The sequence below is a fragment of the Panthera tigris genome, chromosome A2 (genome assembly GCF_018350195.1).
Source record: "Panthera tigris isolate Pti1 chromosome A2, P.tigris_Pti1_mat1.1, whole genome shotgun sequence".
Taxonomy (NCBI): domain Eukaryota; kingdom Metazoa; phylum Chordata; class Mammalia; order Carnivora; family Felidae; genus Panthera; species Panthera tigris.
This window is the reverse complement of record NC_056661.1, coordinates 122,461,195-122,482,063: the sequence shown is the minus strand read 5'-3', so window position 1 is coordinate 122,482,063 and position 20,869 is coordinate 122,461,195. Positions and strand designations below refer to the sequence as shown.

At 39.1% G+C, this 20,869-nt stretch overlaps 1 protein-coding gene across 7 annotated transcripts in view; it reads right to left on the bottom strand.

Annotated features, from left to right (window-relative positions):
- AVL9 (AVL9 cell migration associated) overlaps window positions 1–20,869 on the bottom strand; it is a 76,938-nt gene that overhangs the window by 25,863 nt on the left and 30,206 nt on the right. For all 7 annotated transcript variants that reach the window (XR_006211904.1, XR_006211902.1, XR_006211895.1 and 4 more), the window contains exons 5-10: window positions 15,043–15,132; window positions 14,239–14,305; window positions 12,575–12,615; window positions 11,790–11,828; window positions 7,486–7,555; window positions 5,896–6,434 (exon numbers count right to left, since the gene is read on the bottom strand). Coding sequence is in view for 1 of the 7 variants with exons in the window: in XM_042969468.1 (XP_042825402.1) it covers window positions 5,896–6,434; window positions 7,486–7,555; window positions 11,790–11,828; window positions 12,575–12,615; window positions 14,239–14,305; window positions 15,043–15,132 (846 nt within the window). In the remaining 6 variants the exon portion in view is untranslated. The remainder of the gene's footprint in view (window positions 1–5,895; window positions 6,435–7,485; window positions 7,556–11,789; window positions 11,829–12,574; window positions 12,616–14,238; window positions 14,306–15,042; window positions 15,133–20,869) is intronic.

Below are 20,869 nucleotides of genomic sequence, written 5' to 3'. Positions count from 1 at the left end.
CTACACACTTATGCATATATAAAATACCCCCAGAGAAAACAAAAGACTAATAATGCTGGTTACCACTGTAACCATGCTTTGGAATCTTCTGAATACTGAACCATGTGAAAGTATTACATATTTATAAAATTAATTAAAATAGTTCAAAATAGTCTTAAAATTGTGTCACAGTTACTTTTAATAAATGATCTATTTTTCCCTAAATCTTTTAGAGCTCCTTATTGTACAGTGGCAACAAGAGCACAAATCCTTTCACATAAAGCAGCCTCCATACCCAAGCCCCCTCCTGGCTTTTTACTTTTCTAGGATACTTTAATTTCCGTATGTGGAGCTATAGAATAGTAAAAACAAAAATCCAGGGGCACCTGGGTGGCTCAGCCGGTTAAGCGCCGGACTTCAGCTCAGGTCATGATCCCAACAACTCAGAGCCTGAAGCCTGCTTCAGATTCTCTGTCTCCCTCTCTCTCTGCGCCCCCCCCCCCCACTCACGCTCTGTCTCTCTCAAAAATAAACATTAAAAAAAAAAATTCAAACAGTATTTGCACTCCCATGTTCATAGCAGCATCATTCACAATAGCCAAAGCATGGAAGCAACTCAAATGTCCATTGACAGATGAACAGATAAAGTATGATATATGCATACAATGGAGTATTATTCAGCCTGAAAGGACAGAAATTGTGACGTATGTTACAGCATGGATGAACCTTGAGAATATTAAGTCAAACAGGCCAGTCACAAAAAGATAAATAATGTATGATTCATTTAGAGTAGTTAAAATCATAGGAACAGATGTATGGAAACCAATTTGACAATAAATTTCATATATTAAAAAAAAAAATCATAGGAACAGAAAGGGTGGTTGCCTAGGGTCAGGGGTAGGGGTAGGGGTAGGGGTAGGGGTAGGCGTAGGGGTAATGGGAGGTTATGGTTTAACGGGTATAGAGTTTCAGTTCAAGATGAGAAAGTTCTGGAGATCTATAGCACAAGGATGTGAATGTAACTTAACATTACTAAACTGTATGCTTAAAAATGCTTTAAAAAACAGATAAATACATATACATATATACATATACACACATATATATGTATATGTATATATTATATATTTTAACACAGTTAAGAACCAGACAAAACCCCTACCTCTCTGCTTGGTAAATCTAGCAGAACTGTCATGAGCTAATAATCCATGAGCTAATAATCTGAGCTGAAAAAGCAGTGTGTCTTCTCTCTTGTGACTTAGAAAGTGCTATAGTATGATCAAGACTGTATGCCATCTTCTCACCTCTCCTTTGGTCAGGGATGATAAACATGTTCATGAATTGGAAGCCTCCCTGGTATAGGGATGTCCATTCTCTCCACAAACTCTTATCTAGAGTTTGAAGATAATCCTAAAATTGATGTGGAAATGCAAAGGACTAAGAAACGCTTGAAGAACAATAATAAGAGGGGGAGAGCCTTTTCTCTGCCTGATAGGATATATGTACAGTGTGGGACCACCCCGGGGATAGATAAATATACCAATGGAAGAATAAGAGTCCAGAAAGACTCCTTCCTCAAACATACACAAACGAATTCCAGTTAATAATAACGAAATTGTGCAAGGCAAAACTATACAGCCTAAAATTTTTTTTATTATGTTTATTTATTTTGAGAGAGAGAGAGAGAGAGAGCGAGAGCGAGTGCGAGTTGGGGAGGGACAGAGAGAGAGAGGGAGACACAGAATCTGAAGTAGGCTCCAGGCTCTGACCTATCAGTGCTGAACCCGACACCGGGCTCGAACTCACGAGTGTGAGATCATGACCTGAGCCGAAGTCAGATGCTCAACTGACTGAGCCACCCAGGTGCCCCAAAACTACAGAGCTTTGAAAGATAACCCAGGAAACTGTCTTCATGACCTCGAGGTGGGGGTGGGGGGGATGCTTAAATAAGATTCCCAAGGCACTAACCACAAAGTAAAAAAAATGATGAACAGAAAAGGTATTTAGAATATATTAAGTCCCACAAATCAGTGACAAGGAAGTTTTTAGTTTTTTAAAAATGTTTTTATTTATTTTTGAGAGACAGCGCGAGCATGAAGGTGGGAGGAGCAAAGAGAAAGGGGGACACAGATCTGAAGCAGGCTGTAGGCTCTGAGCTGTCAGCACAGAGCCCGATGCGGGGCTTGAACCCATGAACCTCAAGATCACGACCTAAGCCAAAGTTGGACGCTTAACTAACTGAGCCACTCAGGTGCCCCAAGGACGAGTTTTGAACACATACCACAAAGGATATGGAAAGATGCTCAGCCTCAAAAGTAATTACAGAAAAAAATGCAAACCAAGAGACACAAGATACTATCAGGTTAGCTAAGTGTTAAACTAAATATTAAAAAGGATGGCAATACCAAGTGTTGGTGAGAATGCAGAGCAATGGGAACTCACACCCTGCCTTGGGAATGGAGGACATTGCCACACCACTTTAGCAAACAATTTGGAATTCTTCTAGTAAAGCTGAGGGCACCCATTCCACATAATCCAGTATTCTTGCTTTTAAGTACTGAATGCTACAGAAACTCTGGCATGTGTCTAGCAAGACTCCTGAGTAAGACTTTCATAGCAGCATTACTTATAGTAACCAGAAACTGGCAACAATGGAGATGTCCATCCACACATCTGATTAGTTGCAGAATAGCTGAAAATGGAAAACTACATAGAAATAACAACATGCAATGTCAGGCAAAAACACGGATGAAACTAAAAACAAGGTCAAGAGGAAAAAAAAAGTGTGGTTCCAGTTACTTAAATAAAAATTCATAAACATGCATCCAGGACTTTTTGGCTAGCCAATCAAGGTATTTGTAGATTCCCTAAATTTGAAAATGACAAGCAGAGTGCCTGGGTGGCTCAGTCGGTTGAGTGTCCGACTCTTAACTTCAGCTCAGGTCAAGATCCCAGAGTCGTGGGATTGAGCCCCATGTCGGGCTCTGCACCGAGTGTGGAGCCTGCTTAAGAGTCTTTCTCTTTCTCTCTCTCCTTCCCTCTGCCCCTCTGCTCTGCTCTACTCACACATGCTCTCTAAAATGAATGAATGAATGGATGGATCGATGAATAATGAAAGAAGAAAAGAAAGAGAAAGAAAACAAAATGACAAGCTGCAAGCAAGCAAACCAAATATAAGCTCAGAAGCAATAATTAAAGGAGGTTAATACATGTAGCAAAAAAAAAAAAATCTAGTTTCCAACTATGTATGTTTTTAACTTTTTCATAAGTTTATCGTTTTACTAAAAAAGTTAAAATAAATTAGGAATTCAAAATCAAGTGATCTTCTGATGGAGGCAATATTTTAAAGCCAAGGGTACCAAATAGATATAATTTAAAAACCTAAGTAACTGATCTCTGAAAAAAGACACAAAAGTCTCAAAAAGAATTTAGTGGCTGCCTAAAATTATCTTCCCTATTTCTTAGATACTAAAAATAAAAATCCCTTTTATTCAATTAGAGTTGCCTCAATTGAGGGGACTTTTCATCAGAATTCCATTTATGGAAAGACCTAATTTTTACCAAATAATAAATATTATCTCATACCTGGAGAAGAGGAGGCAGAAGTGGACTCATGACACTAAAACAAGTGGGAACCCTAACTCCCAGGGCCCCAGGCCTTCGGGCTGCCCCTAACCCTAACTGCTTTGTTCCAGTATGTAGACAATTCTAGTACTCTTTGTTTTTGTTTTTGTTTTTTTTTTTAACGTTTATTTTTGAGACAGAGAGAGACAGAGCATGAACGGGGGAGGGTCAGAGAGAGGGAGACACAGAATCTGAAACAGGCTCCGGGCTCTGAGCTGTCAGCACAGAGCCTGACGCGGGGCTCGAACTCACAGACCGCGAGATCATGACCTGAGCCGAAGTCGGCCGCTTAACCAACTGAGCCACCCAGGCGCCCCAAGTACTCTTTGAATAGTAAGGTAGGAAGATTTAAAATCAGGGAAAGACATAAGAAAAACCCTCAGGATGGTCTTCCACATCTGAAAATACTACCCCAACTTCTTTAGCTTTTTTCCATTTCCCTCATTCTCCTTCAACTTTTCTCTAGTTCTAAAGTGGTCTAGTCCAGCAGAGTGTATATATGATATAGGAGAATTCTCTAATTTTCCTCCTCCTTCTTTGGTTCCCCTCATTCTTTCCCTTCACCTTATGGGTACTGTACCCAAACACTGCCTCTAATCCCATCTTCTCTCCCTCAGCACCCAGGTTTCTTCTCTACACTTCAGAAATCAACTCTCGGGACAGGTTCAAGCATATTTTAGCATCTGGGATAGATGGCAGTGATTCAGTAAGCCTCATTTCTGAGAGTGACATGAAAGGCATCATTCTCCAGCAATTTCAAGTACCAGAGAGAAGACTAGAAAGCTGGAGAGCTGAGGAATCTCTTCCAGACATAAATGTTTTTATTATGTAGAAATTTGTTTCTATTTATTCATATGCTGAGTCAGGGGACTAGTCAGCTTATTATTCTCTTCAAAGCTCAATATCCTGGGGTGCCTGGGTGGCTCAGTCGGTTAAACTGCCGACTTCGGCTCAGGTCATGATCTGGCGGTCCGTGAGTTCGAGCCCCACATCGGGCTCTGTGCTGACAGCTCAGAGCCTGGAGCCTGTTTCAGATTCTGTGTCTCCCTCTCTCTGACCCTCCCCCGTTCATGCTCTGTCTCTGTCTCAAAAATAAATAAACGTTAAAAAAAAAAAAAAAAAAAGCTCAATATCCTACCTTCAGGAATATTCTGCAAGCTTCTCTCTGGCTATTTTTAAAATCACTTTTAAGAACTTTGGCTAACCTAATTCCTTCTGTATAATAAATCTTTCATAATCTTCAAGAGAAAAAAAAGCCTAAACACAATTCACTTTTAAGAATATTTCGTGTCAACTATACTTCAACTAAAAAAAAGAATATTTCACACTCCAAAGTTACTGAAAGAAATCAGCGTTTGCATTTACAATTGTGATTAAATGACAAATTAATCAGTGCATAATAAAACATAAAACCAAAAAGAAAAATGATTTACCAGCATGATAGCAGTAAGCCCATCATACACTCAGTATTGGTATAATTGCACACCAACAGAATATTCTGCCAAACATGGTTTATTGACAGCCCACAAAATATATGTTTATTTTGCTTTAATTCAGCAACCTCATGGACAAAAACAAAATCCCTCCCCAGTTAATCACCCTCTTGACATCTCCACAATGATAAAAATTGGAGGGTCAGTGGGTAACGCAGCCACGTGAAGGCTTCAAAAATATAGGCAGTTCTTACACGCTCATGTGAGTTCAGAAAACCCACAACTGGTGGCTACTGACCATACCTAGTAGAGTGAGAACCCTGAGTTTTCTCCCCAGGTTCCTAAATCCCAGCTTTAGGAAACTGTGCATTAGTTTGATCATAAAATCAATTAAGGTAATTTCAGAATCCCCTAGCAGGCCACAAAATGAACAAAGCATTTCCCATTATCTATGCAGCATTACTAACGCAGGGCAAATACTTATTTGTAAAGTTGGAGAAACCCAGGAAGAATTCATCCTAGAGGAAGAAATACATGTTCAAATCAATGCTACCCATCTTCCTTTTCCACATAAAGTTTTACTTCATAGATAAAGGATGCTATTTGGAGAAAATCATAAAATTTGCTGTAGTTACTAGAAAGGTGGATCTTGCAAGACACATGGATAGAAGAACTTAGAACCTAGTATGGTACCTGGCATATGTGACACTATGGTCAGAGACAACCACGACACTATACATATGTATCTTACGGTTTTCAAGGAAAGTTTTCAGACCTGAAAATATGTTCAATACTGTAAGTTAAATTCCAAAAGGTTGTCAGTTTCTTTAAGGGCCTCAATAAGGAACACAAGCTTTACCTTTGTGAAGATGGCCAGGGGCATGCCATACTGGTCCTCTTCCAAACCAGAAATTAGCCCTGGTATCAGGACCACCTGGCCTGTATTAGCTTGAGGTTGTACAGTAATTGGAGGACTGTCTGAGGGCACAGACTCCTTTGGAAATGAGTTTGTCTGTTCTGACCCCGCCTGTTCCTTTTCTTTCAAGGTGGGGTCCTCCAAGACACTAGGATCCAAGGTCTCCCAGTCACTTTCTGAAGATTCTGGAGATGGGCGAGAAGGAGGTTTCAAATATTGACTGGTATCATTGGGTTCCTGTCCTTTGCTGCTGTCCTCTTCCGCTTGGAGCAAAGGTTCTTCAGTCTTGATGCCAGCATCTCCTACATGGTTCCCTGTCATGATTTTCTTAACAGTTCCTGAGTTGGTATTTAACATTTCAGGCGCGGACATAGAAACCAAATCATCTGCAGGTGGATTACTTTCATGAAGCCCAGCATCTTCAGACATACTCTTTCGGGGTCTGTACTGAGAACAGTCACTGAGACCATGTTCAATCATGCCTACAACACACAATGTTGGAGAACATCTAGGCTTACAATAAGGTGGGAGAAAATAAGAGTTGCATATTCCATTTTAATTAGAACTAGAACTCTCCTATAAAAATTTTAATAAGTTATGCTTGCATATATTTTAATTAAAGGAAAAAAAAAAGACAAGAAAAATCTCGTACAAAAGAGAGAAACTCAGGGGTGCCTGGGTGGCTCAGTTGGTTGGATGGCCGACTTTTTATTTTAGCTCAGGTAATGATCTCGTAGTTCGTGAGTCTGAGCCCCACACTCGGTTCTGTGCTGACAGGACTATAGATCCTGCATGGGATGTGTCTCCTCTCTCTGCCCCTCCCCTGCTTGTGCTCCCTCTCTCTTTTAAAAATAAACTTAGGGGCGCCTGGGTGGCTCAGTCGGTTAAGCGTCCGACTTTGGCTCAGGTCATGATCTTGCGGTTTGTGAGTTCAAGCCTCGCGTCGGGCTCCGTGCTGACAACTCAGAACCTGGAGCCTGTTTCAGATTCTGTGTCTCCCTCTCTCTCTCTGACCCTCCCCAGTTCATGCTCTGTCTCTCTCTGTCTCAAAAATAAATAAACGTTAAAAAAAAAAAAAAAAGAAAACTATTTTTTATTTTATTATTTTTTTTTAATATTTTTTTTTTTAACGTTTATTTATTTTTGAGACAGAGAGAGGCAGAGCATGAACGGGGGAGGGTCAGAGAGAGAGGGAGACACAGAATCGGAAGCAGGCTCCAGGCTCTGGGCCATCATCAGCCCAGAGCCCGACACGGGGCTCGAACTCACGGACCGTGAGATCGTGACCTGAGCTGAAGTCGGACGCTTAACCGACTGAGCCACCCAGGCGCCCCAAAAAGAAAACTATTTTAAAAAAATAAAAATAAAAAAATAAACTTAAAAAACAAAAAAACAAAAGAGAGAAACCCACTGCCAAAAGAAAATCATGTTAAAATAGAAATATTTTCCCTAACAAGTTTATCCTTGAAAAATTTTTATCATTGAAAGTTCCAGTACAAGTTAAATAAAGAGTAGATACTGTTATCCTCTTACCTGGAAAAAGGGATAACACAGTCATCAGGGCACCCACCAATTTATTCACTGGAGAAATATAAAAGAGAACCTGAAATGGATTCAATCAAAATTAAATTAGAAAATCCTGGGTCTACAATATCAAAACAAAAAAGGTAGGGGGGAGTACAGAAGGGAAGATTCTTTACAGAAGAGTAACACCTAATAAATAAAACATTAATGAAAGAATCAAAAAAATCACCAAGCATCCATCATGATTCAGTTAAAAATTACCAGTGGGAGCTAAAACTATTGTGAAAGGTTGTTGGGCAAGGGGCTCTTCACATAGCTTCAAATTTATCATCCCACAGATTAGCTATTAGTTGCAAATAGAAACACAAGTACCTCACTATGAAGAAATCTGGCAACTACCACCTTAATCAAATGATTAAATTTCACATCACCAGCGATAGTACCAACAATTATGAGCCTCCTGGTGTGATAACTCTGTGGAGGACACACCACCACTTGTATAGTATCCTCGCCCAAAAAAGTTTAAGCTGCAACTAGCCACAAGAAAATAATCAGGCAAATATAATCTTAAACTTTAGCCTGGATTTAAGTGTTTGTTTATTTTTGAGAGAGAGAGTGCAAGCAGGGGAGGGGCAAACAGAGAGGGAGAGAATCCCAAGCAGACTCTGTGCTGTCAGTGCAGAGCCTGACGCAGGGTTTGACCTCATGAACCGTGAGATCAATGACCTGAGCCTAAATCAAGAGTCTGATACTTAACCAACTGAGCCACCCAGGTGCCCCTAGTCTGGATTCTTTGGGGGGGGGGGGGGGGGAGGGAAGCCAATGACACGAAAAACAAAAAGAAACAACAGCAAGGTGGTACAGCTGTTTGAGATTAAAGAGGACTACCATGCAGTACATGATTCTTAGTCCCCAAAGTGGAAACAGCAACTAGTTTATAGGACATTATTACAACAACTCAAGAATTTGAAAATGGACTGATTAGATGTCATTTATTGCATCAATGTTACAATTTCTTGAACGTGAAAATGGTATCTTATATGAGAATACACTTAGTCTTAAGAAAGAAATATATCCTAACATATTTAGGGGTAAAGTACCATGATCTTAAAATTAGGATTCAGGGGGAAAAAATGAACCTATATAAAGCAATATAATGCAAAAGTGGCAAAATGTTAACAAATGGTAAATGCAGATCAAGGGTATAAAAGTTCATTATAGGATTCTATCAACTTTTCTGCAGGTTTGACATTTTTCAGAATAAAAACTGAGAAAAAAATCACAAACAGGATTAGATATTGCATGAAATGTAACAATGGTCATCATTAAATTGGTTGGAAAAACAACAAGCAAAGATTTGCTTAGGTGAGTTTTTTTTTCCCCCATTATAAACAAATTATTTAGTGACACTCAAGTGCTATCTGACAGAGCACAGTACCCACAATTGTCTATGTTTTCCTTACAGAGTAATCTTGAGTGCTTTGCAAGTATGGAGAAACCAAATGTTGCATTAAAGGGCAGCCTGATTTCATCAAATCAGTATGAAAAGAGTGTACCTGTGATTTGCCACATTACATAAAGATACATGATCGTAAATGCCACTGCAATGTAACTAGTTTAAGTTCTATTTTGCAAGATTGTTGTTTCAGATACGTACATCTATATGTGCTCTGGGTTGCAATGTAAAGCATTTTTTATTATGAATACCAAAGTTTGAAACCTACAACAACAAAAAACCTACAACCTGATCAAAAAATGGGCAAAGGACTTAGACTTCAAGGAAGTCATACAAATGACCAATAAGCACATGAAAAGGTGGTCAACATTACTAACCATTAGGGAATGCAAATTAAACCCAGGAGATACTACCTCATACCTATTAGAATGGCCACTATCAAAAAACTAAAAAATAGCAAATGTTGGTAAAGATGTAGAGACACCGGAACCCCTGTGCATTACTGGCAGGAATGTAAAATGGTGCAGCCACTATGGAAAACAGTATGGTGGTTCATCAAAAGAATTAAAAGTAGAATACCGTCTGGTCCAGCAATACCACTTCTGGGTATATACACAAAAGAATTGGAAGCAAGGTGTTGAAGAGATGTACACATACCATTCATGAGAGTCAGAAGGTGGAAGCAACCACCTTCAAATGTCCATCAAAGGACGAAGGGATAAACAAAATGTGGTATGTACAACAGATATTATTCAGCCTTAAAAAGGAAGGAAATTCTGACACATGGATCAGCCTTGAGGACATTATGCTTAGTAAAATAAGCCAGTCACAAAAAGACATACTGAATGATTTCACTTATATAAGAACTTAGTGTAGCCAAATTCATAGAAACCGTAAGTAGAAGGGTCAGGGTCAGTGGGAATAAGAAAATGGGAAGTTATTTAAGGGATAGAGTTTTAGTTTTGCACAATAAAGAGTTTGTGAGTGGATGATGATGATAGCACAACAATGTGAAGGTATGTAATGCCACTCAACTATACACTTAAAAATGGTTCAGATGGTAAATTATATGTTACGTGTATTTTACAACAATTAAAATTTTGGCTAAGAAGTTAAAAACATTGTTGGGGTACCAAATGAGCCACCCAGGCTCTCCAGGAATAAATACTTTTAAGGTAACAAACCATACTAGACTAAACCATACCAGCCATAAATGGCTGACTTTCAACAACTGTTCCACCCCTACTCTGCTTAGCACAGTAATATGGTATATAAAACTGGCCCCAGAGGTCCCTGAGTGGCTTAGCTGGTTAAGCATCCAACTATTGATTTCGGCTCAGGTAATGATCTCCCCGTTTGTGAGATCTAGCCCCATGTCGGGCTCTGCACTGACAGCGAGGAGTCTGCTTGGGATTCTCTCTCCCTCTCTCTCTGCCCCACCCCCACTCAGGCTTGTGTGTGCTTGACTCTCTCAAAATAAATAAGTAAACTTAACACAATAACAAAAAACTGGCCCCAGACCCAAGGGTGGCTCCTGATTAGTCTCAACCAGAGGCGAAGCCAACGTTTTCTATAAAGGGTTATAAATAGTAAGAATTCTTCCTTTGTAGGCAATATATATAGTCTCTGTCACAACAATTCAACTCTGCCACTGTAATGCAAAAATACCCTTAGTGATAAGTAGATGAATGAGTATAACTGTGTTCCAATAAAACTTTATTTATAAAAACAGGGGTGGGCCAGATTTGGTAGAACCTTGGTTTGTAGAACCTTGGTCTAAAATCATAGCAATCCCATCTCTTTGTACTAGAGAGTGGTGTGGACCCCAAGTTAAAACCAATCAGTATATGTACTTCTTTGGCAACAATTTTTTATTCATTCTAGGCACATGGCCTCATGGGTCTAAACAAACTGAAAGGAAGATTCTTTTTAATGGTTTGGGAATAGGTATAGACCAGTTATCTGGCAATTAACTGGCAGTTAACCTACACTACAAGGGAAATCAGGCTCAGGATAAAGCTAGCACTGCAGACTATAAAGCAAAGAGATGGAAAAAAATCTAGGTACTTAATTATACCGTAGAACCATTTAATCAACCAGTTCTGAAGTCTGCCATAAGCCAATACATATCCGTATTATTTAAGTCAGTTTAAAAAAAATTTTTTTAATGTTTATTTATTTTTGACAGAGAGACATAGCATTAGTGGGGGAGGGGCAGAGAGAGAGGGAGACACAGAATCCAAAGCAGGCTCCAGGCTCTGAGCTGTCAGCAGAGCCTGACGCAGGGCTCGATCTCACAAACCTCAAGATCGTGACCTGAGCCGAAGTCAAGATGCTTAACTGACTGAGCCACCCAGGCGCCCCTAAGTCAGTTTAAATTGTTTTTTATTCATTTATTTATTTTTTTACATTTATTTATTTTTGAGAGACAGAGTGAGACAAAGTTGAGAGTTGGGGAGAGGCAGAGAGGCCTGAGGGAGACACAGGATTGGAAGCAGGCTCCAGGCTCCAAGCTGTCAGCACAGAGCCCGACGTGGGGCTCAAACTCACAAACTGTGAGATCATAACCTGAGCCGGAGTCGGACACTCAACCGACTGAGCCACCCAGGCACCCCTAAATTGGACTTTTATGTTCCCTGTAGTCAAAACTATTCTGATAACTGGATACTGTCAAATTGTCCCCAGAAAAGACTACACAAATTTATACTTCTACGGTAGTGAACAATAGGTGCTTCAGTATACCACAATTTGATAGACAAAAAAAGTCTTAATTTATAATTTACAATTAGGTTTTAAGTTTATATAGTATTTAAGAAATGCCAATAACTGTTAAATATTTCATTCCTTCAAATCTCACCTTTTTCTCAAGAAGAATTAGTTTAAACAGGATTAAGACCTAAAGAAAAAAAATACTATATTAAAATAAACTCATGCTTTTTATTTATTTCCCTTTTCCCTTCCTCAAACATAACCATAATCATTTAATCAATAATATTAACTGTAATGCTTAAAAATACACTGGAAATTATTAACTTATGCTGAAAAATAAAAAATTATGTGTCTTCTAAAAAATGTGAGAACCCCTTAAATCTCTAACAAATTGTGCTTTTTGGAAAGTTATGCATTTCTGCTTGAAATATTTGCAAGCTCCTTAAAGGGCAGGGACTATTCATTTATTTCTGGATGTCCAGGGCATTCACATAGCAGATACTCAATAAGTGTTTATTAAATGAATAATCAATGTGTATATGTCCCAGTCAGCATATACTTTAATAATAAAGATCAGATAAGTATAGATATTTTAAGGGAAAATGTTTCACTATGAGCAACATATAAAGTGTTCTGCAAGATTAAAACAGGTTTCTTTCTGCTCTAACTTCATATCTGAAATTACAAAGGCAACAGAAAAAAGTATCCTCTCCTGCACAGAAATAGACAGTATTCCTACACAGTACTTTAAAAACTTTCTATCAGATAAGCACTAACACTACCAACACTTTCAACTTTTACCCTTATGAGTACTGTCTTAGAAGAACTAAAACCTAGTATGCCACAATCTCCATTTGACTTTGTAGCACATGGAATTTACTAAGTTAAATGAATACAACTTTAATACATCATAAGTTAAATAAGGTATCATACCTTATGTCGAAAATGAAGCACAAGATCTCGAGGAGACAGACCTACAATGTTAACAAGAAAGCTAATCTGTGATGACAACATATGGGTTTTGTTAAAGAAAGATTTTTCCCCATCAAAAGAAAGGCGGGTAAAAAACAGGAATGGTAAGAATATGCAAATATTAAAATACTTATGTAATATTCCATTATGTACACATATACTCAGGATTTAATCAAACAACTGGGGCACCTGGGTGGTTCAGTCAGTTAAATGTTGGACTCTTGATTTCAGCTCAGGTTATGATCTCACGGTTCATGAGGCTGAGCCCCGTGTCAGGTTCCGCACTGGAATTCTCACTCTCCCTCTCTGTCCTTCCCCAACACACATGCTCATGTGTGTGCACTCTCCCCCACCCCAAAATAAAAAACCCAAAACCAAAAAACAAAGAATTTCTCAAATAACTATTAACAGTCAAACACAGCATGGTCGAATGGAACTTTTTACAATGATGGAAATGTTCTACATCTGTGCTGTCCAATACAGTAGCCACATGTGGCCAATGAACATTTGAAATGTAGCCAAGTTGGGGTGTCTGGGTGGCTCCATCAGTTAAGTGTCCAACTTTTGGTTTCGGCTCAGGTCATGATCTTCAGGTTCATGAGTGCGAGCCTGGCACTGTCATTGCAGAGCTTGCCTGGGATTCTCTCTCCCTCTCTCTGCCCCTCCCCTACTTGCACACAGGTGCTCTCTCTAAAAATAAATTAAAAAAAAAAAAATGTATCAAGTGTACTGACAGACTGACTTTTTAACTTTATTTAACTTTTACTAATTCTAATCCAAATGTAAATAGTCACATGAGGCTAATGGCTACTGCTCTGGGCAATGCAGCTCTACTGTTTCCTCCCCATTCTACAAGTATCTTACAAATCATACAAGTTTAGATATTACGAAGCTTATACTATAGTGGCAATCATTTAAATATGGTTTTTGTTCACCACACTCCATGGCTATTATTTCTGCATCATAGTCTTCTCTGAACATCTGTCACAGGACTAGAGAAAATAATTCAGAGAAACATATATTCTTAGGAGTTTTGTGACCAGCTTACATTATACACAGGATTATAAAAGGGAACTACTACAGTTTAGCTGCTTCATGCTAAAATAGGAACCGAGTCAGTAAGCATAAATCACTGTGATGCAAATATTTTTTCTAATCATAAAAAGGATATTTATTGAGTGCCTATTGAGCAACGTGGACACCAATGAATATCCTGGACTGTCAGAACAGTATAAATTAAAAAAAAAACCCTACTTGAAAAATCTTAGGATAAAAAAGAACTGAGCAGATCTCTCTCTCTCTCTCTCTTGCTCTCCCTGTCATGAAAGGGAATTGACTTGGCCAGCGTTACCATAAGGAAAAGAAAACACTTCCACTACTACTCTGAAAAGCAGAAATGTTGATTTAAACAGTAATAGTTCCAAATATCGCTACAATTACATTGTAACTCTTTTCAATACAAATACTAGTGAAGAAGATATTTAAGGAAACATCAAACACTGAAGAATTTAAGTTTAGATCACTTATAGAAAATTAATTTTGATTATGCAGTTTTACATGCAACTTGGTTTACCAAACAAAAAGAAATGAGGGCATTTCTTCTGATCTGTAGAAAAGCTACTTACCAAGATATACTTGGGATCCTTCTAATGAAGTTCCTCCCAAGGAACTATTCATATGTTCATAAAGCTCCTATAAAATATAGACTCAATTTAGAACATTTTACAATCATTTCAGACACTAAATTAGAGGTATGATGACCAGGAAAAACTTGGTTCTTTAACCTAGACAGTTTGTTTTGCCATACCCTAAATTTAGAAATAATCAAGGTCTCTCTGAAACCTTACCAGTTTCCAGCACTCCCTCCTTCTCTTCCTCTTCATTTAAGAGCTTAGTTCATTCACATGGTGGTATGGATTGTAGGCTAAGTTCCCTCTACTTCTTTGGTAAACACCTAATTGTCCTACACTCACTAGGATCCAGGAGAGATCCATGCTCTACACATTCATGGCAGCCCTGAGAAAAACATGTTATCCATCTTTAGTAAAATAGTCACGTAGTCTTTATTAATTAATTAATTTATTTATTTATTTATTGCTTTGGGAGATAGAAACCAGAAGACTAATATATAAACACACTGTGCAGTAAATAAAATAAGCAAATTTAGAAAAGCAATGCCATAGCAAACGAGCTACTATCCATTAACAGAGGCACTTAATTGCACTTCTTTGTAGTCATTATTTAATAAAAGGCAGTATGATTAAATTTAATAAATATGATCTGTACATTTCGGGCAAATCCCTTGCCATTCTTAAGAAGAATGTCTTTCTTAAGCTAACAAAAGATTATCTTTACAATATTGTTGACAAGATTTACTTGATTCATGAAACAGTCTTCAGTCAAATACAGCTATAAAGGGATATAGTTACCTTTAGAATGGAAATTTGGGAAAAATCCTTCTCTTCAAAATATGCATGTGTAATGAGCTGAAGTTTTGCTTGAAGCAAGCCATAGAGAGGCTTAAAGAAGAAAAAATTACTATTAGTTTGGTAATAGGAAAAAATCAAACACCTTACAAACTTGTAATTGAAAGAGAACAGGGAGAAAAAGTAACTTCAACTTTAGTATCTTACTATTCACAGCTGAAAGCTGTTAAATAATCTGTTCTAGCTCTATGGCTGCTGTTGAAAAGCACCTGACCCTTGGAGTACAGTGGTTGAGCGTGTGTGGGCAGATGTCTTGGGTCTATTGCATCACTCAGCTACATGACCCTGGGCACCAAATTTCCCCACACCTGCTTGCTGATATGAACACCAGCATATGAAAAGACAGTACATCTTATGAGGTTGTTTCCAGAATTAATATAACACAGGGTAAAAGCATTTAAACGGGGGCACCTGGGGGGCTCAGTTAAGCATCCGACTTGGGCCCAGGTCATGATCTTGTGGTTCATGGATTCAAGCCCAGCATCAGGCTCTGTGTTGACAGCTCAGAGCCTGGAGCCTGCTTCGGATTCTGTGTCTCCCTCTCTTTCTCTGCCCCTCCTCCGCTCATGTGCGCACATGGGCACGCGCTTTCTCTCTCAAAAATAAACATTGGAGAGATCCAACATGGTGGAGAAGTAGGGGAACCCAAAGTTCCCTTGTCCCTCAAACACAGCAGTGTTGAGGCCAAAGGACTTTGAATTCCAAGAGTCCAGGCTGCAGAGTGACAGAGAGGGCCACAGGTGCGTGACTGTGAACTGGGAGAGAGAAAACGGGCAGTGTAGGCAGGGATGGGTGGGATCCCCTTCTGCGGAGAGACAAAGGGAAGAGAAAGGCTGGGGAAGCATATCTGGACAAGAGAAAAACCACGGACTGAGATGGACATAGATACAACCTCTAACTGCTGAGCTTTCCCCAGACTGGGGCCGGCTGCCCTGTTCGGGCACCTGGGGATGAGGGGAGCCAGCCCCAGGCTCAGTAAGTAGTTCAGAGGTGCAGTCCGCAGTGGGAGAAAGCAATCCTTCCCTGGAGTGCAGTGGGAAGAAGGTACATAACCGTTCAAAGGACAAAGACTGCCTGTGCCCGCTAGTCAGAGGCCATATATCGGTGGTGTGGAGAGGCACTTCCCCAGAACTGGGGCATATTTAAGACATCAGGGTTTAAATCCAAGTCCAGCCTCAGGGAGGTGCGGGAGTTGGCAGAGCGGGACAAACTGCCATATTCATGCCTGTGCCACTGTGAGGATGGCCTGAATAGACTGGTCTGGGACACCCAGTACAGGGAAGAGAGACTGGGTTGTCACCATTTTTCTCCCCATCACCAACAAGGTAGGGCCTCAGGGAACAGACAGTGGGCCCACAGTGGAGGCGGGACCCACCTACACCAAACCACGCCCCTCCACACCTGGTAACTGTATCTACGGGAGCGGGATTGTTGCTGATGAACTAGGCAGCCCCTCCTCCAGACCAATGCTGCCACGGGTTCCAAGGCACCCAGTGGTTTTGCATTTTCTGATTTAATTCCTGGACAATTCTTAGTATATACGTGTATATATATATTTTTTTTCTTCCTTTTCTGCTTTTTATTTCTTCCCTCCTCTAGTCTGATTATTTTGGTTGTTGGTTTGTTTAAGCAGACATATTTAATCTATTCTCTTTATACCTGTTCTGTATCTCCTTCTTTATTTTCCTCTTTTTCTCTCTGGATTAAGCTGTATAGTTTCTCTGGCTGGTCTATTTTATTTTATTTTATTTTTCCCCCGCCCCTGTCATTTCTTTCTTTCTTTGTATGGGATAAGGCCTCTCACATCAACACTGCTCCCACCCCGATGTTTTGCTGTTGCTGGTGTTTATTTTTGTTTTGTTTTTTTGGTCTTTGTTTTTTGTTTGTTTTCTCTTCCAGGGCTACTTCAATGAACAAATCAAAGCACACCTGGTGGAGGGTCCACAACATCATTATGAACAGGGAGATGAAGCAACCAGTCACAACAGAGAGCAAGTAATACACTCCAAAAAACACCTCCTGAAGGGCCAGGCCCTGGGCAGTGTATGACCCCTCTTTAATACAGTAGTGCTCACAGGTACAGGACACACAACAAGCTTTTTAAAACACATAAGGGACAGAAAACTAGCCAAAATGACGAACAGAAGAATGCTCAAAAGAAATTCCAGGAAGAAATGATAGCTAAAGAATTGATCAAAACATATATAAATAATCTAACTGAACAAGAATTAAATTTTTTAAAGTGTTTATTTTTGAGAGAGAGAGAATGCAAGTGGGTTAGGGGCAGAGAGAGAGAGGGAGACACAGAATCTGAAGCAGGCTTCAGGCTCCGAGCGGAGTCCAACGCAGGGCTCAAACTCACGAGCTGTGAGATCATGACCTGAGCCTAAGTCAGATGCTCAACCAACTGAGCCACCCAGGTGCCCCCGAACAAGAATTTAGAATAATAGTCATAATATTAATCGCTAGGCTTGAAAAAAGCATAGAAGACAGCAGAGAATCTATTGCTGCAGAGATCAAGGAACTAAAAAATAGTCATGATGAATTAAATACTGTAAATGAGGTGCAAAATAAACGAGGGGCTGTGATAGCGAGGACCGAAGAGGCAGAGGGGAGAATAAGTGAAATAGAAGATAAAATTATGGGAAAAGATGAAGCTGAGAAAAAGATAAAAAAAATTCTAGACCATGAGGGGAGAATTAGAGAACTAAGTGATTCAATGAAACGTATTAATATCTGTATCACAGGAGTTGATAGAAAAGAGAAAGAAGAGAGAGAAAGGGGTGAAAATTGTACTTGAACAAATCATAGCTGAGAACTTCCCCAATCTGGAGAGGAAACAGACACTGAAATCCAGAGAATTCCCTTCAGACGTAATAGGAATTGATCTTCTGCATTGACATAACATAGTGAAACTGGCAAAATACAAAGATGAAGAGAGAATTCTGAAAGCAGCTAGGGACAGATGAGCCTCTACAAGGGCAGACACATAAGGGTAATAGCAGACCTATCTACTGAAGCTTGGCAGGCCAGAAGGGAGTGGCAGGAAAAACTCCAATGTACTGAATAGGAAAAATATGTAGCCAAGAATCCTTTAACCAGCAAGCCTGTCATTCAGAATAGGAGGGTTTTCCAAGACAAACAAAAACTGAAGGAGTTCATCGCCACTAAACCAGCCCTACAAGAGCTCCTAAGGGGGACTCTGAGTGGAATGTTGCAAAGACCACAAAGGATCAGAGACATCGCTACAAGCATGAAACCTACAGATAACACAATGACTCTAAATCCATATCTTTCAATAACACTGAATGTAAATGGACTAAATGCTCCAATCAAAAGACATAGGGTATCAGAATGGATTAAAAAAAAAAAACAACACAAAAAAACAAAACAAACCCAAGACCCATCTATTTGCTGTCTACAAGAGACCCATTTTAGACCTGAGGACACCTTCAGACTGAAAGTGAGGGGATGGAGAACCACTTATCATGCTATCAGACAAACTGGAGTTTAAAGGCTGTAACAAGAGATGAAAAAGGGCATTATACCATAATTATGGGGTCTATCTATCAAGAAGTGCTAACACTTATAAATGTTTATGCACCCAATTCAGTAGCATCCAAATATATAAAACAATCACAAATATAAACAATCTTATTGGGAAGAATGTGGTAATTGCAGGGGACTTTAATATACCACTTACAACAATGGACACATCATCTATGCAGAACATCAATAAAGAAACAATGACCTGAATCATACACTGGACCAGATGGACTTGACAGATCTATTCAGAACTTTTCATCCTAAAGCAGAATACACCTTATATTGAGTGCACATGGAACATTCTCCAAGATAGATCACACAGTGGATCACAAAACAGCCCTCAATAAATATAAAAGAACTGAGATTATATCATGCACATTTTCAGATCACCATGCTATGAAACTTGAAATCAACCACAGGAAAAAGGTTGGAAAATCTCCAAATGCATGGAGGTTAAAGAACATCCTACTAAAGAAAGAATGGGTCAATCAGGCAATTAAAGATGAAATTAAAAAATATATGCAAAGAAATGAAAATGAAAACACAACAGTCCAAACCCTTTTGGGATGCAGCAAAGGCAGTCCTAAGAGGAGAGGACATTGCAATCCAGGCCTATCTTAAGAAACAAGAAAAATCCCAAATGCAAAATCTAAGAGCACTCCTAAAGGAACTAGAAGCAGAACAGCAAAGAAACCCCAAGGCCAGCAGAAGAAGAGAAATAATAAAGATCAGAGCAGAAATCAACAATACAGAATAAAACAAAACAAAACAAAACCCAGAACAGATCAATGAAACTAAGCTGGTTTTTTGAAAAAATAAATAAAATTAATAAACCCCTAGCCAGACTTCTCAAAAAAAGAGAGGACCCAAACTGATAAGATCACGAATGAAAATGGACTTATCACAACCAATCCGTCAGAAACACAATTATCAGAGAATATTATGAAAAATCACATGCCAACAAATCGGACAACCTGGAAGAAATGGACAAATTCCTAGATACCCACACAATACCAAAACTCAAACGGGAAGAAATAAATTTAAACAGATCCTTAACTAGTGAAGAAACTGAATCAGTTATCAAAAATCTCCCAAGAAGAGTCCTGCGCCAGATGGCTTCCCAGGGGAATTCTACCAGACATTTAAAGAAGAGTTAATACCTATCCTTCTCAAGCTGTTCCAAAAAACAGAAATAGAAGGAAAGTTTCTGGACTCATTCTATGAAGCCAGCGTTACCTTGATTCTCAAACCAGAGACCCCACAAAGAAGGAGAATTACAGGCCAATATCCCTGATGAACATGGATGCAAAAATTCTCAACAAGATACTAGCAAATCGAATTCAACAGCATATAAAAAGAATTATTCACCAGGATCAAGTGGGATTCATTCCTGGGCTGCAGGGCTGGTTCAATATTCTCAAATCAATCAATGTATTCGCAAATACATCACATTAATAGAAGAAAGGATAAGAACCATATGATCCTGTCAATAGATGCAGAAAAAGCACTTGACAAAATACAGCATCCTCTGTTAATAAAAACCCTCAAGAAAGTCAGAACAGAAGGAACATACCTAAACATCATAAAAACCATATACGAAAAGCCCAAAGCTAATATCTTCAGTGGGGAAAAAACTGAGAGCCTTCCCCATGAGATAAGGAACACGACAGGGATGTCCACTCTCACCACTATTGTTTAACATAGTGTTGGAAGTCCTAGTATCAGCAGACAACAAAATGAAATAAAAGGTATCAAAATTGGCAAAGAAGAAGTCAAACTTTCACTTTTTGCAGATGACATGATACTCTACATGGAAAACCCAAAAGACGCCACCAAAAGGCTGCTAGAACTGATACATAAATTCAGCGAAGTCGCAGGGTATAAAATCAATGTACAGAAATCAGTTGCATTTCTATACACCAATAATGAAGCAACAGAAAGAGAATTCAAGAAATTGATCCCATTCACAATTGCACCAAGACCCATAAAATACCTAGGAATAAACCTAACCAAAGATGTAAAAGATCTATATGCTGAAAACTACAGAAAACTTATGAAGAAAATTGAAGAAGACACAAACAAATGGAAAAACATTCCATGCTCATGGACTGGAAGAATAAATATTGTTAAAATGTCAATACTACCCAAAGCGATCTCAATCAAAATTGCACCAGCATTCTTCTCAAAGCTAGAACAAATAATCCTAAAATTTGTATGGAACCAC